Here is a 27459-nt window from a genome sequence, read left to right as displayed (position 1 = left end):
AATCTTGTAGGCAAACAATCATGTGTTCAGCAGATGCTTGCAGAGCTTAATAAAATCCATCTTTATTAAGACAAGTGCTGAAAAAAAAATACAAAGTAGTTTTCTCTAGAGAATTAATGGTCATGGTTTTCTTGTTCCAACGGTCATAATGTCAGCACATCATCTAATGGGGTGGAGGTTTAAAAGATAAAGACACAGCAAGTGGGATTTTCCTTCACAACGTGAAGAAAATGTCAAAGCATTCAAACAAACAAAAAAAACAAAGGTAATCTCAAAGCAGGTTCAACTGCTCATAAAATCAACATAGCAGTTTTAGCAGTCTGAAATTGAAGAACCAGAAAACAGCTTTTACATCTTCGAAAGGACTGCATCCATTCTCGACATCAAAATATGGAATACATTCTATTAATACAAAGTGAGAGAAAAGTTAGAGATCTTCGGCATCGCTCATGGTAGGGTGGGTGTCGATATAGAATTCGGTGTCGAGTCCATCGATGATCCTCTCTCTGTTTCATAACATGTGCAGGATATTCAAATGAGAGACCGCTGGCAATTGCACGATGAGGAGAAAGATGTGAATCATAAGTTTAGAGAGTATATACCTTTCAAGGACAAACTTGCCTTCTTTGTACTTCTGGCTCTTCTCATGTGCAGCTTCCTGATTTGAGAAAGAGCCAACGTTTTTTTAAAGGCTAAAGTTGATGTGACATTACAAACATTTGTGCATGGATGTGTGTGTGTGTGTGTGTGAGAGAGAGAGAGAGAGATTACATATTTCCAACCAACAATTTGTCCGCAACAGCAGCAGAAAATATCTGCTACAGTGTGCATTCCAGAAAGCATCATCCTCTGCTCTTGAGGTCCAACAGTGAAATTCACCCTATATCAGACACACTCGTAGTACAAAGTTCAGTGAACTGAAGTACTCTATCTGAAAAGGAAAATCTAACTCCAACATGTAGTTTCTCATGGGCGGATCAAAATAATTATAGGTTTGTCATCCATGACATATATCAAGTCAGCAGATATAAGTATTCAGTCCATCAACTCAATTTTTTTCTTAATAACATATTAGAATAAAAACATTAATCCAGAGTATTATGTTAATGATACAGGTAAATAGCAAACTGGATGCATATTAAATAATGGGTTATTTGTTAGACTATCAGATAGGATCTTATAGCAACTTTTTGTTAACTGATCGTATTAGAATACAATGCAGTCCAATCCGTTTACAAGCCTAAATTCAAATTCAGGAGACAAACTCAAAAACATGGTGATATCAAATGTGACCAAGCTAGCCAATATGTCAAATTCAGCTTAAAACCACAAGTTAAAATGTTAACCGCATTGCAAAACATCAATAAAACCACAAGTTACACAAACATAAGATAGCAGATAAATCTAACCAACAATAAACAATATTCAGAAATAAATGGTCTGTCAAAGAACTACAAAGAACTCACGCGCTATTGAAGAGATATGCTTTTCCCTGACGACCATGAAAAGCCTGACCAAATCACAAAGCAACAAATGAGATCTGAAACATGCAGTTTAAAACTAAAAAATCTATGCAAAAATAAAATGTGCAAATCAGAGATCAGGAACCAAAAATAGAACAATAAGATAAAAAAAGGAAGAATTCTTGATTTCTTCTCACAAAAATTAAGTTACTATTTAGCTCATAAAGAGAAAAAGAAGTATGATAAAAGCGTGTACTGCCAAAGATTACACTCCAGGGTCAAGTCTGTACTTACTTTGTGCAACATATTACCAAAAGTAAGTTAGTATCATAATCCACCCAGCATATGAAACTCGGTAGTGGTCTTCCAGAGAGGAGGTGAGGTGAGAGTTGGAACCATCTGTAAAATATTAAACATAGGAAGCATATTTCAAGCATAATCTTGTACGAGATGGATGAAAATTTAATATCTCAAATTCCTTAGCCATGATTTTGGGAAGTTATAGAAGAGTTGTGTTTGTTTGGCCAATCCTTCTCCGGTGGTCTCTCTAAAGTCTCAAATCCACATTCCATATTTAAATGCGGCATCCTCTGGTAATCAAAGTCATATACAACAAACTTTGTCACTAAAACCTCCCATTTCTGTGCCGCCGCCGACGAAACCCTCACCAAACTACCAAATCCCAAGTTATCCCTGCAAGCCTCACAAAAACAGATATTTTCGGCTATCATCAGTTCATTTGCAGCTGTTGTTTGGCAATATTCACTCAGCTGTCTAATTTTTCAAGAATGATAAGAATTCAAGCTCTCATTAGTGTTTATAACACTTCAACACCAAAAGCTCTCAGCAACCAAAGACAAGAAAACCAAACAATCACTGGTCGAAGATCTTGCTGACCAAAAACCTCTCTCCAACCAGAAGTTCTCCAGCGAAAGCTCTTGCTGACCAAAGATTGTGGAGAACTCCGGAGACTTCAACATATTTTAGTGGTTGAAACTGTAACTCCGACCAAAAATTTTTGGCAAGTTAAAGCCCCAAATCCAGTGACCACACCCCATCAATTTTCTGGCCAGATCTCCAGCGATCTTATTCCCTCTCCATTGCTCAACAGATACACATCTCTCCCCCTTTGAAACTACTTATATATTCTATATGTTGGTTGCATTATACCTTCTTACATTATAGCTCCCTCTAATGGAAGCTGTCTGAGTTAGCATAAGTTGGATGCACTAAAAAGTGTCCTGTTCCTCAGATTGACAGCTTGCAGTACATTTATTCACTGAAGAAACAAATTAAAACGATGCCCTCTTGTGATGCCAACATGGAGAAGCCAGACTAAAGAAATATTCACTGTCCAGAATATATAGTTCTTTCTCAAGTGAGTGATGTGGCATGCTGTAAGGTAATGATCCGACAACACACCACAAATAAGCATTGGTGAATATCAACTTATGGTAACTCGGAGAAAATTGGAAAAAAATTAAACACTAGGACAACATATTGTATATGTATATACATACACATAAGCATATATATATATATATATATATATATATATATATATATATATATATATATATATATCGTAAAGTAAGTAACACACACCCATTTTGCCTCACTGGGGCTTGAACGCTCGACCCCCTCTTTGGAAGATGGAAGTCATACCACCTAGGCAAAGAGCCTGAAACAAATCATCCAAACTGCAATCAAATACCGTATAAATGTACTTGCAAACGGTTCTACAATCCCGTGATTCATTGTTCATGTACATGTTTAACATTTCATAGTTCATGTGTTTGATATAAACTAATCCACTTAAACCTGTGATTTTTGGTTTATGACAAAAGTCGGCTCTTTTTCCAGGTAAGAGTAAATTACAACTTGATTTCTGTAAGCTTCCAAAAGAAGAAAGCATCTTGATTTAGTAAAATAAGAACGAACATACTGGCTACTTAGACAGCAGTTCTATTTGATTTTATAGCTAAAAATGCTCTTGTTGGTTCTATTTTGTCTTTTGGGACTTTCTATTTGTTACAACCACCTATCCACCCAACCCCTTTCCAGGAAGTGGACATGATATCAATCAATAATTTATCCATCATGTCGAGACTCTGAGGGCGAATAAAGCAGTCTAAAAGGATATGAAAGAAGTAATCGTGAAGAGTGATGCCCAGGAACAACACACAACAATGCTACATAAAAAATAAATAGACGCACATAACTTATTTTTTTAAGCTATGGATGAAGACAGCAATTTCCAGTAACATATCACTTTTTGGTGACCACGAATTGCGAAGAGGAAGAGTTTGTTGAAGTAACTATTGCATAAATTTTTGTAGGCATACTGTTAGGAATTAATCTGCCCAGTATCACACACACAAATATGCAATGGCAGCAAAGGAAAAATAAGATGGAAATAACACAAACAACCAAAAACGAGATGTACGTGGTTCAGTAAATTGCTTATGTCCACGGGCGAAGAACGACCAACTTTTATTCAAGAAAAGAGAGGATTACAACTCTCAACGGAATACCAAGGAGCGTTCCATACTCACTCACTAGAAGAAGACACACACTCTTCTAAAACGAATACGTACACTCATTCTTGCTCTGTTCTTCACTCGGCTCTTTTTCTTCACTCTGTTCTTCACACTCATGATTTGGGCTTCTCTGTTTACCATGCCTATATTTATAGGCTAACTTTTGAAAGCTTACCAACATACAATTCACCAAAACCACCCTTGAAGTAAACCACCTTAGCCAACAGGCAACAGTGCATTAAATGCACTGTAAATACAAACCTCATTCTTTATATGTCAATTCTGACACCTTTCCCCCTTTTACTTTCTCATTCAATGCATGCATTACTCCTTCCACACACATACACCATTCATTGCACACACATTCAATGCATAAACAAGCACACCAGCATAGACCAAGCATTGACTCACCATTCACTAACACACATCACTGGCCAAATGAATTTGAGCCACCTCAACAAATTTGCTGAAGTGGCTCAAAATCACTGGACTACTAATGTGTGTACTAGTGAATGGAATATGCATAGATGTATACGTTAAATGCATATCAACTAAAAGAATATGTTTGGTCTATGTGGCGGTGTTCAGCAGTGCATGAATGGTAGATTGTGAAAGGCATAGAAATCAGTGAGTGTGTGGGGTAGAGATGCTGAGTGAGTGTCTCATGGAGTAATAGATCATGAAAGGCGTAGGTATCCGGCACCACGCCTGAGCATTGAGTGTGTGTAGACGATCTGGTGTTCAAAGCCTCTTAACGGTGTAATTTCTCCTGAGGTAGGGAGTGTGTATTCTCTACAGTTGTAATATCTCTTCTTTAATAATGAATGGTGGAATCTCCTCTCTTTGAACATAGTGCTTGTATTATTACTTGTTATTTAGTTTTCGGATCTCCATGTTGGTTTTGTTTTCTGCTTCCGTTGTGCCACATGAAGCACATAAAAAGAAGGAGAGAAGAAAAAAGAGGGGTAAGTTCAATCCACTAAAACACTTGAGAGCTCAACTGAACAAAATGTTGTCCCAAATAATTGGGGATGACTATATCAATGGTTGTTTCACCGATATGCTTTGTCTAACATCATAACATCATCTTAAACATGCATTATTGTATCTTTCTTCACCACTTCAATCCAATCCATGTTCATTTTGATCTTTCACTTCCTCTATTAGTACACTGACTATAGTTCACTTCAATCTTCCACTTGTGCAGTATTGTTCTTCATTGCACACGGTCAAACCATTTAAACTGAGCTTCCCTTATTTTATAGCCAATAGATACTAGGAAATCCCAGAAAAGATAAATTGTATCAAGTAATTAACAGCCAGCCTAACTGAGATATCCTCAAATTATATGATGCTGTGAATTATATCCTTATATGAACAAGTAATTAAGGGCTCAAATTAGTTACAACTCAACTAAACTCAACAAAGCCTTTTCCCTACTACTTGAAATCGGCTATATAAAATTATGAATCCTATTTTTCCATTCCGCTCTATCCAAGACTATAGCTTTAGTTAAATCGCCTGTTATCATATCATTTCTTAATAACTTTATCCGCATTAGCTTCAGTCTTCCCCTTCCCCTAGATTTACCCTCAACGTGGACCATTTAAATCTTCGTAACTGGCACATCTAGTCGTCTCTTTGCTCATGGCCAATGTCAAACCTCTTAAATTCTTAATCGATTTTCTCTCATTTTTATCTCCATTTATTGCTACTACAACCATTTTGCGAATGTATTCATTTCTAATCTATCCTTTCTTGTCTTCCCGTACATGATACATCCATCTCTCAGCAATGCTTTCAGAAACTGATAACAAATTTTTCGCTCACTGAAATTGTTAAAACCCTCAAATATTATATGATGCTATAAACTAATTTTTCTCAAATTCTAATTCTAAAGCACCAATTCCATGCAACCGAACATAGCATGAGCCTATTCCTTAAAAACAATAATTTCACAAATATCCCCTTTTTTTTTCTTCCAAAAATTAAAAACACAGACATGCACAATAATTTCACGAATATCCCCTTCTAGTTCAGCATCTGCTTTAATCACTTTGAAAGAATTTTTACATCTAGTTCAGCATCTGCCTTAATCACTTTGAAAGAATTTTTACATGAAGAAGAAAAGTTGGCAACACATAAAAAATAATAATAATAATAATAATAATAATAAAAAAAAAAAAAAAAAAAAACACGTGTGTGCATATTTATAAAAACACACAGACAACACACACAAAAGAAAGAGGAATAAAGTGAAATGAGAAATGAAAATAATACCCGGGAAACAAGTTCGCCCGAGAGGGCTAAATGAGTTTTGCAGAACTTGCATCTGTAAGCCTTACCCTCCAGTTCCACCACGAATATCCTTCCCATCTCTCTCTCTCTCTCCTTTAAAATTCACTGACTAATGATTCATTCACAGCAAACCCTAATTGATATAACTATCCAGAGACTGTGTTGGAAAGTCTGCGCGTTAGAGAGAGAGAATTAGATGACATCACAAGGACACCGCCCACCTTCATCCCAGAAATGTCGAATCTGAACGCCAAATGTCGAGACACGTGGCTGGGTATGTCATCCTCACATGATGGGCCGCATAACTGGTGCTAGTGTTCCTGTTAAGTTCATGCCAAGCGGCCCAATTCCATGTTGGTTTGAGAACAAAAAAGAATTTTAGCTTAAAAAATCCAGTGGGCCAGTTGCAAATGGGTCGGGCTGCCCAAATTCTCAAACCATGGATTTGGTAGTTCAGAACTTCTTCATAGCAACATGTTTGGTAGAAGGAAAGAAAGGAAAGGAAAGGAAAGAGGAAGGTAAAAGATTCCTTTCATTCAATTTTTTCATCCTTCTTAGTTCCTACCATTATTATTTCAAGAATTATTTAGTGAGGAAAGGTAGTGTGATAATCACTTTCATTATTTCGGAATTATTTGAAGGTTAAAGAAATATAATTTCTTATAAAAATTAATGACATAAAAAGAAAATCATCAATTACTTTTCATTATTTTTTAACTTTTGTAAGGAAAAAGAATGCACCTAGGGAGGCTACGGGAGACCATTTTCTCCTCTTAGCGAAGAACACTCAAATAAAGGAGCTCAACTCCCTTGACACATGATTTCCACATTTTTTACTCGTTCCACCACAAAATACTCTCTTTTTACACGTTGGGATAAGAAATTGATTGGTAACATGCACCCGTCCCATGTAAATGCATTGCAACACCATTTAAATGGAAGAAATTCATTAATCCAAATGTTAAAGTACAAAATTGAATCAATTCGACTGTCCGTTAGTAATTAGTTTTGAATAATGTAATAATTTTTCTTTTTCCTTTTTTTATATCTATGATCACTTAATGAAACGGGTGGGCGCTTGCCCATTTACCCAAAAGTTCGAACTGTTGGGTAATGCTGCATACCCACCCATTTATACCCATGTCACTTCCCATCCGGATCCAATGTGGGACAAGTTTTCTCTTGTAACAATAGACCACCTTAGGTAAAATGCGCCAAAATGGTGGCGGGACAAAGCAACAAACAGTTGTTACAACTGCTAGTGATAAGGTAAAGCCGCCCAAAAACCCTAAACCTTAAGACTCTCTCCTACATACATTGCACCTCCCTTTTCTAACTATCTGTTTAAGAAGGAACACCACCTGTCTCACGGAAAATTATTAAATATTTCGGGTATATATTCCCGGGACATACCAACCCTTAGATGTGGTGAGACTCACCACTATATTCATAATTCAATGACCCTCACTGTACTCGGGGCATTCAATAATCTCTCCTGTCTCACATCCACACATTTTCTGTGGGTCCCACCCAACCACCCACCCCTTCCAACCAAGCAATCACCAGTCCGCGCCGGATTCATCACTGTCTCTATTTTCAACACGTCACCACCGCAATTAAGTCCAAATCGTTGAAGCCGCAGTTACCCCACTTTGATATTGAGATGTCCCCACTCCCATAACAGCCATGCAAGTTTAAGTCCATGTCCACGTCCTCTTTCGCGTATATACCCCGGAGAGGGCGGAAATCTTCTTTCATGGGTTCTGGACCACCAATACTGGGCCCCACCTCAAGCTGCCGTCGATACACGACCCTTTGACACGTGGATTTCATTATTATATCATGAGGGAGAGTTAAGTAATTTACGCAAACATAAGTAAACGAATCATAAGCAATGTTACGAGGGAGAGTTCAGATCCACATGATCAAATCGATTCATAAGTAAATATTATATATATTTGAAAAGTAAACGAATTATTCCCACGAAAATATCAAAGTGAATCAATATTTCACGGCTCAAAATCATGTTTATGCTATTAAGATTTTAATTCCAAATTAATTTAACCTGAAATCGAATCGTTTCTAAATTCTTTGAGCTTGAATTTCGCCCAACAAATTAAAAACATGGATGTAATGTATATTGATGATATATAATTTAATACGTACCTGCTTAAACATCCTTATATATCATACAACATCCTTACACAAAATGAATGTAAGTATAAAATAAGATAGATGATATTACTGTTAAAAAGAAGAAAAAAACAAAGAAAAAAAGAAGAAGAAGAAGATATTTATAAAATAATAATAATAATTTAAAGTGAGAGACCAGAAAACATTGCCAAGTGCCCTAATAAATAATGTAATTGTACCCATCAAATAATTCAAGGGGATGTCCAAAATGCATCTGAATTTCTTTCAAGTTGTTGAGCTTAATTACTACTACATCCATACAAATACACTCCTCATTAATTTTTCACCGACTTAGACTGCATTAAATGGTTGTTTGTCACAAACAAAAATAAAATAAAATAAAACCGCATTAAGTGTCATTAAGTTTTGTTATAAAAAAGAAACGTAGAAGTGTAGAACCTTGTGAAGCTGACTTCAAGGTTTTCTCTTATAGCATATAGGAACCATTTGGTTCCTATAATTAATACCATTCCCCACACAAATAAATAAAATATCTAGGGTAATTAAACAGTAATACAAGTCTGTCAAGTCACCATTATGTTTTCAGTAAATAAAATATAATTTTAATTTTCTCTCGTATTAAGTTACAAATCTGTATGTCAATGGGTCATGCATTAATTTTGTCCAAGTTGTCAATTACATAAGTTTAACATATTCACAACAGAAATGGCAATCAATGTCAAAGATCCTCTCAATTGCTTGTAGTACTGCAAACACTACATGTAACATCTAGTTAATACTCCCTCTTATCTTTTCGATCCATATTTTCAAGTTAAGAATCTATGTATTGAATTAAGAGTAAATTATACTAATCTCCTTTTAAGATTTTGACAAATTACACAATTAGATTTAATACTTGTGTTCAATTATATCCTTAGTGTATTTTTTTTTTTTTTTTTTTTTTTTTTTTTTTGGGTTAATCAAAATTTATAAAATAATAATTTTATTCTTTTCTTGTATAAAATGTAATGTAATATAATATATTATTATAATATAAAGGCATTCACATCTCGTGAGGTTTGCGTCAACACCACTCAATAATCGGTCAACGCATTAGTTTACATTGATACCCCTGAAGTTTCAAAAGTCATATTAATTTACCCCTGAACCTATTAATTGACAAAAATAACCTTAATCAATATTCTTAATCCCCTCCCACCTACCACCGTCACACCTATACATAATCACCTACACCGCCACCGCACACCCACCGCCACACCGACAGTTACCCCGCCACAACCACCGTCACACCTACACACACACCACCACAACCACAACCACCTTTGCACCCCCACCCCCCCTAACACATACACAGCCACTACTATATAGCAGTAACGCCATCACCGACACCACAACCAGTGCCATTAACCACTGCTGACATACCCACACACGCACACATACCACCAAGACGAACCATTCTCGCTCAAGGTCAGACTTGCCCAAATACTTCGCGGTGGAGCAATTGTCAAAAGTCACCAACTCCGACCAAGCCAAGATCGCAGAATCCGTCGCCGCCACAACACCTTAACGTCGCTAGACAGCACCACCGTCGCTCAACGCCATCAATTCCCATAACTGGTTGAGTGAATCAGTCGAACGGTGGCTCATCCAAGGGAAACGACTTTTTCTTTTCGACGACGGTGGCGATCGAGACATCCTTGATGCATTGAAGCTTTAGATCGGGGAGCGAATCGGCTAGCGCTATTCTCTACCGCGGCTCCACTCCAAAACCCTATTCCAAGAAAACCTCTTCTTCGACGGTGCTGCCTCCAAGCTCTCCTCCAACCTCGCCATTGTCGAACCTCTCTTTAACGGTTCTGCCTCCCAGCACTATTCTCTGCTAAAGCATTTGTTGTCGAACCTTGAGGATAGATGTGTATTGTGTAAGGTTAGAGAGATGTAAAATGAAGGGTATTTTAGTCCTTCAAAATTTAGTTTTATAGGGTTATATTAGTAATTTATACTTTTTATGTATTTGTTGACTAAGTCAAAGATTAAAATAGTCATTTTCTCAATTAGAGGGGGTGTGTATGCAGTGACGGACCTAGAAAATTTTGTGGGGGGGGCGGGGGCGACTTTTTAATTTGTGAGTACAAAATGATATGATGGGTTCATTTTTGTAATTTTAATAGGGTTTTTTTCCATAAATTTTAAAAATTTTAAAGTATAAAATGAAAAAAAAAAAATCAGTGAGGCAAATTATAATTCTAGTAGGGGCATCTTCATAAATTATCAAAATTTGATGTATAAAATGCTAAAAAAAAAAAAAGAATCCAGTGGGGCAAATTGTAATTTTAGGGGAGGCATTTTCATAAAATTTTAAAAAATTAGGGTATAAAATGAAAATATTAAAAATCCAGGGGGGACATCTACCCTCCTGGTCACCTATTGGGTCCGTGCCTGTGTGTATGAACACTTTTGAAACCTCAGAGGGTGTCGATGTAAATTAGTGCGCTGACCGGCTGCTGAGTGGTGTTGACCCAAACCTCAGGAGGGTGTAAGTGCAAATTACCCAATATATTAATACTATAATATAAATACATTACTGTCTTTTCATATTTAAAATCACAATCACTTCAAAGCGGCTAGCTAACCTATCTATGTGTAATGCCATCCTACCTAGCTATTGTGTGATTTGTCCAAATTTTAAAAAAATTAGTATAATTTACCATTTTGTGTATTACTAACCCCCAAATGAAATGAAAATAAATTTTGTTGTATTATTATTTTATTTTATTGGTATATTCAAACACATTTATTTCTTTAATTTCTTAATTTGTCTATATTATCTCGAGATAATTAGTGTTATGCTAAAAGTTATTGTACTAGTCAGTATGGAAATAAAATAATACAGTAACCAAGAGTTAGGTAAGAGTGATAATATTGACAAATTTAAAAATTTAATATTGACAAATTTAAAAATTTAAAGAAATGTTGTAAAGTTGTCACTTGCAAGTGTAAAAGTCGAAAGTGCAAATAATGAAAGTGAAGAGGGCAACAATTAAATATCGGTACAGGTGACACGGAGAATGCCGACATCTACCTCGTCAACGACAAAGGGCCCACCCAAGCAACAAACGCGGTCGCTTAACTAAAGCGGCTCCGCCGTCGGTGCCGCCCGCAATAAAATAATCAGACAGTTTCCCACGAACCCAGTCTCTCACAATCACCTCCTTCAACTTGCTGACCGTCCGATCTGATCCTAGTGATTCGTGCGTCACAGACAACAGATTATACACGCGTCACAAATTGGTCTCTACCATGACTCTCTGGCTGCATTACAATCACGTCTACCACCGCTATCATAAGCAGTGAAACCATCTAACGTACGCCTAGTGTTTTCATTTGCATGGCCTAGCTAGCCAGCCTGACCCACACGGAACCAAAATACAAGCTCAATCTTACCAGTAACACTTCCCAAAGTTGTATACAGTATGTATTCAACGACATGATTTATTAAAAAAAAAAATGAGAGTTTCTCTAGCTCAACTGTATAATTAACAATGTTTTGATCATAACAAAAACAAAAAATTGAGAGAGAAAATTAAATTTAACCAAAATTTGACAAACTCTTCATTCCTATATATATATATATAATATCAGCACATCCATACATTGTCAGGCTGCAATTATCCCTATTAATGTTTTTGTTAATTTAGGACGACGATCGTCGAAGCAGAGATCCGAGTCGCCGGTGGTGGTGATGATCCGGCGAAATTAGACAACTTCCGGTGAAGGAGGGAGGTTGAGATCGAAATCGGGTACTTTTCTAGAGGAGGTATGCTTCTTAGAGAAATTGAAATCAACGACGGAGGAGGAGTCAGAGTCGCTCTGTATCCCATCGTTGATCTTGTGCCATAAGTCGGTCGTCGGACGGTTGATTCTGAACATGTTGAGATGATTATTCAGAGTCTCAGGACGCGAAAGGCCGTTGAAAAGGAATAGAGGTCGCGCCGCCGGTATAAATCCGGCGAAATGGCAGCTACCCCTGAGATGCGCCAAACTGAGGTCAAGCGACGGTGGAGGAACAGGAGCGGCGGCGATCGGCCGCGCAAAGCCCGATGACTCAACGGTGCTGCTCTGGCTGGTGCTCCGCGCGTTGCTATTGACGGCGACGGCGGCGACGGCCGTTGTTTTGTTGTCAGCGGAGGAGGCGATGAATTCGGAAGGGCTGGGGAAGTTGGTCTTGGCCTTGGCGCCTCGGAAATCTCGGGCTGCGGCGTCGTAAGCACGCGCCGCTTCTTCGGCGGTATCAAAGGTGCCTAGCCAGACGCGGGTTTTTTTGCCGGGATCTCTGATTTCGGCTGCGTAACGACCCCAAGGCCTCTTCCTGACGCCTCTGTAACGCAATTCCATGCCATTAAATCTGTCTTCGCCGCCATTAACGGCGGTGTTCGGTTTCTCCCTTGGCGCCATTTATTTTACTACTACGTGGTGTCTTATCGAAAGAGAGAGACTATGAGGAAAGCAAAGGGGTGTCGAGTGAGTTTTATAGGGGGTGTCGAGTGAGGAGCCACGCGCCATGAAGGAGCGTGTATATAATTAAAGTGGGTTATAGGTTGTTATGTGGGAAATAGATCGGGTTAAATTCAAGGAAGTTTTAGAATCCACTCAAAACAATCCACGTCACTAGAAAAAGGAAGAATTGTAGGAGTTGTATTGACTCGATAGTTTGGGAATTGAAAACGCTGCAATGAGACCGAATTCAAGTAATTATCTATTAGCTCTTACCCTACTTTCTATTAATTAATGAATATTCATATTTCCTTGATCAAAATTTCGTTTAGAAAGGAAAAAATGGTTGCTATTGTCAGTCACGCAAAATCTCACTTATTGAATTTTCAAATTTCGTTGTACAAAATTCAAAGGTTAAACTTACACAATCTCTTAATAAAGATTCATGACGTGTATTTTCAGGAAAAAAATATATATATATTCCTTTTGATTAATCAATTTTTTTTCTTTTGTTTTCTTTTTAATAACAAGATATATATACACATTTTTTGAAAGGTTAAATTTTTTTTTTTTTTTTTTCCCACCAACAAACAGACAATATTAATTGTTGTAGTAGTGATTTATATTAGTAAAAGATATGAATATTGGCTACTTAAAGGAGTGGGAGTGAGGCTGGGCGTTGAGAGGGCTTGGCTGTGTGTTTGTGTGCGGCGCGCGCCATTTGTTCCCGAAAAGGGGGGAGGATGACGGACGGCTAGTCTGATTGTTTGTGTGCGGCTGACGGTGAAAGGTGTCGGCATATTCCTCCGCATGAGACGGATCGTTACGATGATATCCATTTGAACCGTTCTCACCCCATTGGACCTCACAATGGTTACTAACGTAACTATACCATGATGTTGACACGTGTTCCGACAGGGATAACATAGGCCATATATATCCTAGTCTCGTCCATCTGGCAAAGACAAATAAAAAAATAAAAATGACAGGCATTAATTCTCAATCACTGCCGCATTTGACTTGGTTTAGCTTCCGGATTTTATTGTTATTACATAGTATTATTTTTACACTACTACTGTACAATAACAGTTGAAATTGTAACATTTGAGTACTTGGGAGGATTCACCCTTTTTACAAATTAATATTAGGTCTCTCAAATTTGTTCATCTCAAGACCCTTGATTGTTTTGTTTTGTGCTTTGGGTGATTCTAATCATAAAATAAAACAAAAATTTCCATTTCTTTTTTCTGAATAGACCTTTTTCTTTTTTCTTTTTCCTTTTCAAAATCAAACAGGAGGAGGTTAATACTGTCATAACCATCAAAACGAGGGCAATAATTAGAACAATTAGGTATGAGGTCCAGGCAATGGCTGTTTAACTAGAAGTGATGACCATATAAAATTCTACGCCTAAGATGAAAGACCCTTTGAATATGGTCAAAATAAGGACCAAGAATACAAGGGGTGAATCAAAATGAAAGAGCTATATTGCAAGAAAATATACAGCAGTTGTAACAGATACAATAGAGGTGGTCCTAGATAAGTAAAACTAAAACAAAAGTACATAACCTTTTTGCACGATCTGGTAGCAAATTCTACTAAGCACTGATCACAGGAGGACCAGGGGTATACCAGCCATGGTGGATTTCAACCGCCTTCTTTCTTCTCGCAAGCCTGGACTTCCTCCGTGCTCCGGTGTTCCTGTGAAGGGTTCCCACTTTCACTGCTTTGTCAATCACTGAGTAGGCCTCCGCAATCAGTTGCTCAATGGTAAGGACTTCCTCAGGTTGCGCATCAGGTTTCTTTCGGAGCACATCAAGTGCTTCCAGCACCTGAAGAAAAATAAATAAATATACAAGAAAGAAGGTAACAATAATTCCCAAAAGACCATGAGGTGTTTCATTTGATATTCTATTTACATATCAATTTTTTTTTTTTTTTTTTTTAATGGTTAGTACAGTGACTTCACCCTTCTTGCTCAACCTTCGGCTTTTCTTGCTCAATAACTACTAATATTATTGTTGTAACCAGAAGGAACAAAGGATGATATAGAGATGGAAATCAAAAGTATTACGATTCTCATGGAAATATAGGGGTGGAAAAAGTTCAATCGCAATTGACCAAGAAATGAAGCATCTAAAAGGTTCCCTGAAAAACAGAAAGGAAAAAAAAAAAAAATTTAACTGCTCATGCTGGTGGCTCAGGCCTCTGATACAGAAATACTGTTTACATTCCAGTCGATTGATTATGCTAGATTTACCACCAAAGACTCAGCTCAAATGGAAGGTTGAGAGTTCGTGTCCCCAATGGGATGATAATGGGTGTGTGTGTGTGATTCAACTACCAAAAAAATAAATAAAAGAAAAAGAAAGATATTATGTCCAGATTTCTGATCAACTCCATCCATAACTTGTGAGTACCCATTTTAAGCCATCAACTCATTCTGACTCATTTCAGCTAAAAATTTAGTAACCAGCTTCTTCATATAACTCCAAATCACCTCAACTGGTTATATATTGTTTTGTTACCCTTGATGCTATTGCCAGGGCTTCACAGATTCTTACAACTTCTGGTAATCTGGTTTTTGGCCAATCCATAATAAGGTTAAACATGCCTCCTCCATAGATATACCACCAGCAATTCTGTTGCATAAACCATAGTGGTTATCAATTGGAATATAATTTTCCTCCTGTTTTGATTTTAAGGCATTGACCACCAAGCCCCAACAAGTTCGTCTCCATTTTACCCACCTATATGAATAAAATAATTGAGAGACCAAAATCAGTCATTGACGTCTTTCCTAGCAATAAGCACTCATTTCCATTCCCCTCTTTTCTCGGTCCAACCAAAGCTGGATCCCAGCAGTCAACCTTGGTTCCAATGAATCTAAAAATTTATTCCAAATGATCCCTCCATAATGTAGTTTTGCAATTACTTCATCTCAGAAGTATCAATGAGCATCAGATTTTATTCAATTCATATATGAAGTGCCAAATATTCCCAAAGAAAAGATGTCAAGTCAGTTCTCCTACAATCTATGCTAGAAAACATAGACATAATAAGAGGACGTTGATGCAAAGTACTTGCAATTGAAAAATCTATTATCTTGCCACCATTTATTCTCACGCTAATTCATATGACAAATACATCTAAAATATACCAATAAAAGTGAACTTCAATGTCGGTCCCATAGAGCATAAATTGATCAAGGGGATTTCCACTAAAGAATATATCACAGAAAGTAGATCAGGAAGACAGTTTTATGAGCAATTCTACATCCTTGGTTACCTGTAAGTTTTCATCACCTGGAATTCCATTTAAATTAATACATCATATATTAGTGGTGTAATTGACAAAATAATCTTTTCAGATTAATTCAGAAATCTTCAAAACCTAACACAAAAAGTGCAAAACAGAAGTTCAATTAATATAGCCTCCAATTCTCCAAAAACATTCTGTTCTTCATGATTTCATATATAGAAATCACCAATCACTATAATAGTAAATAGTAGTTGTAGATAAAGGGTTTTTCGCTAAAGAAAGATGATAAGATACAGGTAGAATGAATAATGAAAAAGTGTTTCACAGGCGCTATAAAATAAAAGGAGCCAAACTCAGCATTACACCATGAATGAAGAAGAGAACTGAAAGAAGTAAATTGGCCAGCAATATTCCAGTCAAACATGATTAAAACCAATTAAAATAATAATAATAATAGAGCACTTGAAAGAGGATTAGATTATTCGAGTAATAATTCAAAAGTTTAGCAAAAACTTAGCTAGAATCCAAACTCAAAACCCTAGTTCCTAGACTTAAATAAATATTAAGACAATTTCAGAGAGGAATTGAAAGTGATTCGACTGGAAAAGACATAGAAGATACAAGTTCAGAGCTTAAATTGAGTTTTTGAAACAGAGCAAGTTGCGGAAGATTTCAAGTGCAGGTAAGGTTTTGGACTAGATTCTATTCAATTCTTGAGTACTTTAAGGTAACTTATCATGAGTAATTAATCTTATAACTGAATATCACAAATTAAGGACCTAATGCTATAGAATAAGATTTGAAGAATTAAGAATAATAGCATACAATTTGTGCAGAATAAAAAGTATAGCGGAGTATTGAGAGGGAAACCAATGGTCAGACTGAGAATCACAACCAAAGTTTGCCAAAGAGTCCGTGTCTTAGTTGTTCTCTCTAAATGTCTAGACGATTTTAAAATGGCCAACCACAGCAATTGGTAATCAATCCTCACCTCACTAGCTGGTGCTTTTCCCTCCCTTTCACGAGCCTGGTTAGCAAAGTACAATACTCATTGACAACCAGCTCAGCCTCAATCTACGGGCATTCATCTCCATAGCTCCTTTTCTTTAGCAGTTCAGGCTGGCTGGCCGTGGTCAAGTTCCTCCTTTATTGAGAATCTTGACAGCTTTCCCTTGCTATAAATATAATTCTCTATAGCTGTAAAAGTTCATTTTTAGTTTATTTGTGGGCAGACTCAATTGCCTGACAAAAGGTTTCCTGATAGTTTGTTTTCACTTTCCAAGTTTCGCGACTAATAGAAACAAAAGGTAAGATCTATGTACGCTTGTTCTGTTTGAGATGTGTGAGAATTATGTACACCTATTAATTAAGCCTGATCAAAGACCAGCCACCCTACCACAGTCTACAGTACAGCACACAACACAAAACACATCAAATAAACTGCCATTGTCATGATCAGAAGCAAACACAATCTCTATACTACTACCTCTAAGCTGAAATACCCATATGAAATTCAACAATGGTCAATTAAAGTATACCCAATTTGCATACATGAATCAGTTGATCATATTTTCTTATTTAGCGAAAAAAAAAAAAAAAAATGGATTCGATGAAATCAAAAAAGATAACCATGTAACCCAAAAAAAAAAAAAAAAAAAGAAGTCAAATTGTTGGAATGGGTTACCTTCTTCATCCGAGTTTTGATCTCAGATTTCCTTGCTTTGTTGTAGACGCGCCTCTTTTCCGCTTGGCGAGCTCTTTTTGCAGCCGAATCTGGCTTCTTATTTGGAGTCGCGTCGCAAACAATGGAGCGTCGAATCGGAACCTCCATGGGATTCGTTGAAAAAAATCCTAAAAAATATTGATGAAAATGTTGGCACTCAAGAACAAGGGTTTTGTTCGAGATTGAAAAATAGATTAACTCAATTCATGAATGAAAGCAATTTCAGCAAGAAATAAATAAATGGGTTTTTGCATAGGAAAATTTCGAATACCTTTGGAGAAGACAGTGGGCGATGTGTTAGCGGAGAAGCTTAGAGACCTGAAAACTTTAGGCTGAGCAGAAGGAGAGCCATTGAGTGATAGGGCACTGAATCTGTTAGGAAGGACGCAACAAGTAGAAAGGCAATGTATAGCAGCAGCCATTTCTCTCTCTCTCACAAACTTTCTCTCTCTAAGGATCTCGTATTTTGCTGCAGAGAATAAATCGGAAGAAGAAATACGAGCGTCAAAGAAAGCTAGCTCAACTCTCCCGCTTTCTTTCCCTATCTTATCCACAGCGACAGAGAAGTTATGAATTTGGGGCTGTTTGGATACGATTCTTACAATTCTTACAAGACCGGATTGGGCTTCTCTAAACGGCCCAATAGTTAACTTTTTCCTAACCACAACCCAATAGTAATTACAAGAGTAACCAAGTTATAAACGTCAATAGCCCTATATCATCAACTCAAGGCCTATTTACAAATTATATAATTCTACTTCTGCAGCACATAACAGTTATTGTTACCTATTATACGAAGTCTATTCAGAAAAATCAGTATAGAAATCAAGCAATTTCTGCAGCACATAACAGTTATGGTTTCATTTAAATTAAATCAGTATAGAAATCAATCTACTTTCAAAATGGAACCAATCGATCAAATTAATTCAAATTGGATCATGATTTGAATCGGATTTATGTGTACCTGTACAAAAGTGTTGTGATCAAATAGTGTTTTTTTTATATTATTTTTTATTTTTGGGTAAATATGATCAAATAGTGTTTGATAACATAGGATGTGAAAAACTTTCTGAACACATTTTCAATGATGTACTCTTTATATGTAATAATATAAAGAGAGAGATTTTAGTGAGTGGGAACTACTTTAGGTGATCTTGAATTATTATAGAGAGAGAGTCGAACCAACTAACTTTAGTGTAGTATTGTATTTGTGCACAGCAAAAGCCACAATAAAAAACAAAACCCAAACGGCAATTGATTTTTTTATATTTTTTTATAAACATGACAGCAATTACCTATTCAAAATTTTTATTTTGAATTATATTTTAAAATAATTCACTCATACTTATTTTAAAATGAACTGATATAAACTGTTAATTGATGAATCATGATTCATTTTGCCACCTTATAATATAATTTAACTCATATTGCAATTTTATATTGCTAAGAAAATACTAATTTGAGACCCGACAAAAGTCAGCCACCGGTTCTCGTCGTCTCTGTCAGTGCTTTTCACTTCTCTCCAAACACTCCAACGCTAACGGCAATTTTCTCCAACAAATATGAATTATTTTCACACATATATGACATATGCATTTGAAATTACATAATGTTATATATAAACACACACAGTTACACACACTACACACATCTTCCTCCTTTTATATCTACACTGTCGTCTCTCTCTCTCTCCCTGCACCATGGAAACCTCCAACTCTTCTACGGTTGAGAAATCAGGTAAAACTATTCTCTAATTTAGTTTTAGGGTTTTCTTTTTTGAACGAGTTGTGTTGATAGTAATCGGTGGTCTGTGTTTGATATTGTTCTTTTTGATGCAATGGTTGCTACATCAGAGGTTGAGAATGGCCAAGACTTTAAAGTTCATGTTTTCTCATCATCATCAGAGGTCCAATACTCAAAATCCTATGCTTCCTCTTTATTTATTTTGTTAATTTTTAGTGTTTAATTCTTGGTAGTGTAGTAGTTAGTTCAAGTGAATTGATACTACTTTTGAATGAATGTTTCCTGAAAGCTTATTATAATATCTATGTGGGAAACAAATTGTACCAAATTTGGGGTCCTTGATTGTATAATGTGCTGGTTTGTGTACCATGTACTCTTGAAAATGCCCAATTGAAACAATTTAAGATATAAAGACTCTTGATTCATTTATAAATGTTAAAATACTTGGTATATCTTAATGTAATTGTAATACTCTCTAAGTCTAGGTGTTGTGGAACATTTTATGTTTGAAGAGCATAAGTTATATTCGTGAGAGTGAAGTTGGAGATCAAACGTGAACAAGAGGAATAAAAAGGGTGATGGTAGGATGAAATTAGCGCACAAGTATGGCACTTAAGATTTTTATTGCTAATATAAGTAATTGAAGTTATCAAATTTTCAATTAAATGTGAAAAACAAAAAGGTAAGAGATGGATCTGTATATATTTTAGACTTTTAATGGTTTTAACAGGTCCTTATATTCTCTACTTATATGTGAAACTGTGCAAGTCAACGTTTTCTTGGAAAGGATTTTTCTCAAATACTTTTTGTTTGAATTTTACTTATCAAAAAAGGAAATTTGAATTTCGTTGAAATATTGTTAGATATAGAACTTGTTTCAATCCAGGATAGGTTCATAGTGATTCAATGAATTTCAGGTGTATCTAACCAGGCTATGCTATTCGCGCTTTTAGAGAGAAAGTACTAGTAGAAATTGAAATGGATGCATACCAACTTTGACACAGCTTTGTTTACTTTATCTTTTGTTTAAAAAATTCCAACGATAGATTGCTAGTGCAATGATGAGAAAAATTATTTCAGTTAAAAGATGTGAATGTTGGTGTATGTTTTAGAACACTTTACCAATCTGCCATTTTGTCTTTGATGGTAATTGTCAATATTTTGCTCCAGATTGTATCAGTCAGCTGATCCCAATTTTGATGTTAATTTTTTTTTTTCATGGTACTTGAAAATAATTATCATCACAATCCCAACAACATTATGTGGATATATTTTTTGATATGTTTAGTCACTTATTGGTGAAAGACTGCTTTTTACTCTTGAACTACCAAATATTAAGGGTTTTTTTTTTTTTTTTAAATAAAAATTATTTTTAGTTTTCCCCAGTAAGGTCCAAATATGAAGTTATTACAACACTCCATCTTGTTTAGCCTGTTACGTAACTTTATTTAGTTTTTCTTTGTTGTTGCATCAATCAGTTGCAAGAGAAATTGCATGAAAAGTGGAATTCTGGGATAGAGCAACCATACCCTGCAATGTATTCTAGTGTTTTTGGTGGAATTATTCTTGATCCTGCAATGATGGTTATCCCAATAGATGATCATATGGTGCATCGAGGACATGGTGTGTTTGATACAGCTATTATTCTTGACGGGTGGGTAAAATATTTCTCTAACATATATATTAACATTTCTCCAACTTTACATTCAGCAGCACTCTTTTAATGTTTATGCATACAGGTCAAAATTTTGATCCGCATTAAATGGACCTACTTTACATTTGACACACAATCAGATGCTTCTGAGTTCTATCTGTTAATCTACAATCTCTAGATTTTCTGACATTCTTTCACACATGTTTATGAAACCTTGGTTCCATAGATTGGTCCTAAACCTCGGGCTTACGAAAATTAGGTTTTCTGATAGCTGTTAAATTAGTTGTTTCCTTCAGGTACCTATACGAGCTGGATGTCCACTTGGATCGTTTCCTTAGATCAGCAGCAAAAGCAAAGGTCTCTTCTCCCTTTCCTCGGTCAACTCTTCGAAGCATTCTTATTCAGCTTACAGCAGCATCACATTGCAAGAAAGGAACTCTAAGGTACTGGTTGAGCTCAGGTCCAGGAGATTTCCTACTCTCGCCTTCAGGGTGCCCGAAGTCTGCATTCTATGCTGTAGTGATCAAGGAAGACTTCTCCCAGTGCAAAGAAGGTGTTAAGGTGATAACATGCACTATCCCCATGAAGTCACCTCTATTTGCCACCTCAAAGAATGTAAACTACCTCCCAAATGTCCTTTCAAAAATGGAAGCTGAAGAGAAGGGAGCATTCGCTTCTATCTGGATTGATGATGAAGGTTATATTGCCGAGGGTCCAAATGTGAATGTGGCTTTTATAACCCATGATAAGGAACTCATTTTGCCTTCCTTCAATAAGATCCTCAGTGGATGCACTGCTTTGAGACTTCTTGAACTAGCACCCAAGTTGGTTGAGCAGGGTCGTCTGACAAGCGTGAAAATTGACAACCTTACTGTGGATGAAGCCAAAAGTGCAGCGGAAATGATGTATGTTGGAAGCACACTTCCTATATTACCAATCATCACGTGGGATGAGAAACCCATTGGAGATGGTAAGCAACTACACTCAAAATTCTGATTAAACTTCAAAATGAAAAAAAGGGTCTTTGATTTGGATTGCCCCTTAGTTCTGATACAGTGAGCAGCCATTGTTAGACAAAGCATTCAAATTACCAAAGGCCTAGTTTCCCCTTTATAGCATAGATGATAAACCGGTATCAGAAAATTTCAACAAATTGACTGTTACTGTGATTTGAGAATGTACTCATGGATGGCTTTCTTATATGGTTGTTTGTAACAGGAAAGGTAGGAGAATTGACAATGGCGCTTTCGGATCTACTTTGGGATGATATGGTAGCAGGCCCTGAAACACAAAGGCTGCCTGTTCTCTATGCATAGGAAAACAAAGTTATTCAAGTCAGATTACACCGGGAAGTAATGCATTTGGTTTTGCATTTGAATCACCTCACTGCTTATGATTGTCTTGTTTGTTGGGTATGTTAGCAAATGTCCTGTCATGCTGGTCTTATTGCTTGTTTGTAATGAAAATGGCAAAAGCAGTATTCAGTAAAAATATTGAAGCTTATCTCATCTGTGGAAATACCTACAATTGGAGCTTGTCTGATCACTCCAGAACTATGTTTGCAATTAAAAAATATCTCTCTCTCTCTCTCTAAATACTTTATTCATTGAAATTAAATTATTTTGATGGTCTTCCCAAGCATTACACTTTCTCTTAGCTGTCATTCTCTTTTTATCTCCTTTGGCTAACTAGAAGTACATGAGCTTTTGGAGCAGCGAATTAATCTCTTGGCAATTATTATTGGACCTAAGCAAACATAATCATAAAGATTCAAGAGCAGTGTTAGGCTCACCGAAAATGGTAAGCTGGAGTCACTGTCACAATGAGTAATGACCATCAAATGTATAAGTTTTCCCAATCGAGCCTTATGGCCATTTCCCAGTTCACACAAGAGGGTTGCTTAGCTAACCATTAATACAATTGAAATCCAATTCTGTCTTTTTTATATGAGTTGGGATTATGTCATTATATTCAATGATATCATGATGACATCATCTTGTATTCACATAAATATTGTCAAATGTGTTTGATTTTCAAACTCTATATTACAACTCTAATCATAATTGTCGCTGGTATCTTCTTCACATAAAAGAAATGACATTGTAACAGAAATGAATCTCTCTATATTTAAATCATGGTTCGCAATATTGGTTACGATCGCGGTATATCGGTCACAGTCGTAGTATAATGGACTCGGACAAAGTCAGTATAAATTGGTCGATACGAGTCGCATATTAGCTTTTCTAGTGAGTGAAAATGCAAATCTCCTAGGTGAGGATCACATAGTGCATCCGCTGACCATCACATTCCCCCTGCGAGCTAGTTCCACGTCAAAGGCTCAAGCTGGGATTTCTTATATAACAAATCCGCGCGACTTAAAAAAAGGGTCACGTATCGACCGATATGTCGTGTACTGAACGATACGATGAACCATGATTTAAATACAATAATGTTAAGATATTGTGGGTTTTACTAGTGAAGACTATCACTAACACTGGTGTAGGAGATTGCATTGCAATAAATGTGAATGAATACTTCCTTTGATGAAGAAGACATGGCCTATTACTGGGTTCCATGTTGTTCTAAATTAACTGAGATCCTCAGGGAGAATATTTCAAGCTAGAAAGGGCTCAAATCTCCTTTGAACATGCAGGTGTGTTGTCAATTTTTGTCACGATTTTAATTAAAATAATAATAATTCTTTCTCCTTTTTGCCCTTTTTATTTTGAATTATATTTATACCGGGAAAAAGTTTATATAGTTGAAATATCAAAAAGGGATATAATAGTAAAATTACCAAATAAAATTTCCCAATCTAACTCATTTCATTCCTACTACGAGGGAAATGCTCATCACTATAAATTTTTTGGTCATATACATACAGAGCCCAATCTACTTGACCCATGTGATGAATGTCAATGGGCTTGAGCCCACCAATCAACTCTCCAATCCCGTGAACCCCAAATATGGTAATCGAAGCCGAGAGGGAGAGATTCTAATTTGAGAGGGAATATGAAGAGTAAGACTGTGAGAGTCTGAGGGAATATGAAGAAAGAAGAGAGAGAAATCAGACTGAAGAGAGAGAAAGATATCCTTTAATCACAGTTAAAACCAGTGCTAGAGTTAGGTTTAGGGTTAGGGTTTTCAGTCATCAATGGAGTCGAGCACACGCCAAACTGTCGCTAAACCAGGGCTGAGAAAGCCAGTGTTCACCAAGGTCGATAACCTCAAACCGGAAACGAACGGTCATACACTCACCGTGAATGTTCTGGACTCGAACACTGTGTTGCAGAAGGGTCAGTCGGTGTCTCAACACCTCCGCAACACTCGCATTACCGAATGCCTCGTTGGCGACGAAACTGGCACGATTCTCTTCACTGCGCGCAATGATCAAGGTACTAATCTTTCTCTGCTATCAATTTACCTATGGTGGTTTTGATCTATTTGGAATTCTTGGAAATGATACTTTCAATGTGCTCTGTTTTCTTCTTTTTTTCTTGGGAATGCTCTGTTCTCTTTTTGGTCCAAGTTTATTACATGATTCTTTTATTTCCCCTTTAAAGAATGATATCATCTGGCATTTATATGTTGTCTGAGAGCCCTAATTTGAAACACTGAAATTGCTGGTTTAGGGTTCTTTAACGTGCCCTTAGAAATTTCATTATATTTGCTGCTTTAGTTTGTGATGTTTGCTGCTTTAATTTGTAATGTTAATGGGGTGAGCTGGGTAGCCCAGTCGGTAGAGGCACTACTCCCCTAAGTCTTGTGGGAGCCCATGTTCGACTTACCCTATCCTCTCCCCTCCCCTCCCCCTCCTTGCCAGGTAAAAAGAAAGAAAAGCAAAATATAATGTCAACGGTTGGGAGTAAGAAGCTGCAGTCCGGTATATAATTCATAAAATTAAACAGAAAGAAGATATTGGAATCAATAGATAAATGCAAGGGTTTTATGGAACTCCCATCTGATATATTTGGTTTCATGATAAGCCCGATGGTAAATATTTTTGAATGATCTAATGTTGATTGTTTAAGCTAGATTAGGGGCAGTGCAGATGGTCAGAATTGCAAATTGGTCTCTTGGTCCTCTTGCAATTAACATTCAAGATAATTATGTACTTGGTATTTATAATGGAGAAGGTGTTGAATAATTTGTTTCCTAAAGAAATGATTACGTCAACCTTGCATCTGTTGTAAAAATGGATGCTGAGGACCCAGAGCTTGATGAAAATGCCAAAATAATATATTTGTTAAAAAGTGGGGAGCACTAGTATTGTTTTCAGACAGGCTTTCATATAAGGGGGATTTGAGTGGTTTGTGCTTGTTAACTTCTGTCAAACTGTCTGAAAGTAAATTTGATCTTTCACCGTCTTGCTGCGCTTTAATTTCAACATGTTTACGTGGATAATATTCTTTGGTGCGTTATAGTGCGTGAAAGTTTTTGAATATATGGCGATCACATGAAGCTGGTACCAGAAGCTGTTGGATGAAGTACATGCACTCTGAAGTCCTTGAAGTACTTGTACAATGCGAATGACGGTTGTATTTGGAAAAAAATGAGTTATTCCTTGGTTGCAGTTTTATAGTTATCCTTCCATGATTTAGTAAACTACGTTGTAGAATTTTCCTGAAGGACAAAGAAACTGCTTGAAGGGACTTTAAGGGATTTATTATCTAATTCTGAAGGTTCAATGGAAAAAATGACCTCATTTTATACTTGCACTTAAGTTTGGCCCAGAGCTATAGAAGGACAAGAGAAGGGCCTTGAAGGATGGTCCTTCCATAGAATGAATAAACTAGTTTAGGAATTTTTTGGAAGGACAAAAGAAATTTATGAAAGGACTTCAACGGAGATGTTGTATAATTATGAAGTTTAAAAAAACTGTACCTCATCTACTACTTAAGTTTAGTCTAAAGCTATAGAAGGACAAGGGAAGGGCTTAAGGGATGTAATGGTGTTACTGTGAGCTTGATCTTTTATTTTAACTGTTCTATTGAATGCACGACTTGTCGAGTTTATATTAATCAACTTAATGACAACAAGTTTATTGAAATAAAGTGACTTAATTTTTAGTTTCTATATAATGTTCATTTTGGAATCACGAAATAAATCTCAAAATTTTGTATAAACACAAATTAATGATAAGTTTGTTGGCACTGATGATAACATCATCATAACTCCTTGTCTTGACATTTATGGTGATGCAGCAAGTACCTGACTGGCGAAATTTGTAGTTGGATCGCGGACTTAATTATCCAGACTCATTTCTTTCATAAATCTAAGCTATAGTTGGCTTCCCTTTGATGTTTATTTCTACATTTCAGTCTTCTTTGTTAGAACTTTCTAAATGGTTAGTACTTGGTGTTCAATCGGATTACCTCATTGCATTTTCAAGGAATTGTGGAAAGCACTAGAAACTGTTGGAGTTGATAATATTTTTTTTTTTTTTTTTTGAAATATTTTGATATGTGTTTTAGTCAGCTTCTTCCTCTTCTTCTTCTTTTTATTGTTATCATTATTGCTTTTATTTCTCTCTGCCCAGTTGATTTGATGAAGCCAGGTGCAACTGTTATCCTCCGAAATGCAAAGATTGTAATGTTTAAGGGATATATGAGGCTAGCAGTTGACAAATGGGGTCGTATTGAGGTCACTGAACCTGTCACATTTTTGGTTAAAGAGGACAAGAATCTCTCTATGGTGGAGTACGAGTTGGTGAATGTGGCGGCAGAGTGAATCGGATCTTTGCAGCCTATAAATAGAGATATAGAAAAGCTCAGAAATCTAAATGATGCAAAACTTGGTTTCACTCTAATTTCTATTGCCATCTGCTACTGTTCATATTTCCTTCTTTTATCAGATAGATTAGATGGTTTAAAGTTTGTGCACAATTGTACTGAAATCGGCTTTTGTGATGATACTTCTTCTAGTATGACAACCATGGAGTAAGATTTGTCTAGTATTAGCAGGGAAACCTGTTGTTGGTGGATATGGAATGGAAGTGTAAAAAGAAAGATTCTTGTGCTAATGATAGGGATACTTTTGCTTCAACTCTTTGCTGTCTCTGGGCACTTCTTTGCACATTGTCGCAGCATTCTTATGACATTTGGGTTAATTCCAAATTTTCTATTAATT

General features: G+C 36.4%; 5 protein-coding genes across 5 annotated transcripts; 2 read left to right on the top strand and 3 right to left on the bottom strand.

Moving 5' to 3' along the window:
• Positions 1–202: 202 nt before the first annotated feature.
• Positions 203–6526, bottom strand: LOC132307680 (protein yippee-like At5g53940). The gene is made up of 5 exons (XM_059805502.1): positions 6284–6526; positions 1467–1510; positions 772–880; positions 603–658; positions 203–506 (listed from the first exon to the last, which is right to left on the bottom strand). Exons 1-5 carry the CDS (start codon positions 6377–6379, stop codon positions 428–430), a joined length of 384 nt encoding a protein of 127 aa, XP_059661485.1. The 5' UTR covers positions 6380–6526; the 3' UTR covers positions 203–427.
• A 5405-nt stretch (positions 6527–11931) lies between these two features.
• On the bottom strand, positions 11932–14266 carry LOC132307678 (ethylene-responsive transcription factor 4-like). The gene has a single exon (XM_059805500.1). The coding sequence runs from the start codon at positions 12908–12910 to the stop codon at positions 12212–12214; it is 699 nt and encodes a 232-aa protein (XP_059661483.1). The 5' UTR covers positions 12911–14266; the 3' UTR covers positions 11932–12211.
• Positions 14267–14414: 148 nt separating this feature from the next.
• Positions 14415–18506, bottom strand: LOC132307679 (small ribosomal subunit protein bS20c). Its single transcript, XM_059805501.1, has 3 exons — positions 18205–18506; positions 17895–18061; positions 14415–14781 (listed from the first exon to the last, which is right to left on the bottom strand). The coding sequence occupies exons 1-3, from the start codon at positions 18353–18355 to the stop codon at positions 14548–14550; spliced, it is 552 nt and encodes a 183-aa protein (XP_059661484.1). The 5' UTR covers positions 18356–18506; the 3' UTR covers positions 14415–14547.
• Positions 18507–19430: 924 nt separating this feature from the next.
• LOC132307677 (D-amino-acid transaminase, chloroplastic-like) lies at positions 19431–22961 on the top strand. The gene is made up of 5 exons (XM_059805499.1): positions 19431–19670; positions 19787–19839; positions 21155–21330; positions 21627–22300; positions 22549–22961. The coding sequence occupies exons 1-5, from the start codon at positions 19634–19636 to the stop codon at positions 22644–22646; spliced, it is 1038 nt and encodes a 345-aa protein (XP_059661482.1). The 5' UTR covers positions 19431–19633; the 3' UTR covers positions 22647–22961.
• A 1355-nt stretch (positions 22962–24316) lies between these two features.
• LOC132307676 (uncharacterized protein At4g28440-like) lies at positions 24317–27375 on the top strand. The gene is made up of 2 exons (XM_059805498.1): positions 24317–24725; positions 26870–27375. Exons 1-2 carry the CDS (start codon positions 24485–24487, stop codon positions 27058–27060), a joined length of 432 nt encoding a protein of 143 aa, XP_059661481.1. The 5' UTR covers positions 24317–24484; the 3' UTR covers positions 27061–27375.
• Positions 27376–27459: the final 84 nt, after the last annotated feature.

This window comes from Cornus florida, unplaced genomic scaffold, assembly GCF_030987335.1.
Source record: "Cornus florida cultivar Cherokee Brave unplaced genomic scaffold, ASM3098733v1 CherokeeBrave_3.0.0_Hap2_Chr05, whole genome shotgun sequence".
In the NCBI taxonomy this organism is placed as follows: Eukaryota; Viridiplantae; Streptophyta; class Magnoliopsida; order Cornales; family Cornaceae; genus Cornus; species Cornus florida.
This window is presented reverse-complemented; position numbering and strand designations above follow the sequence as displayed.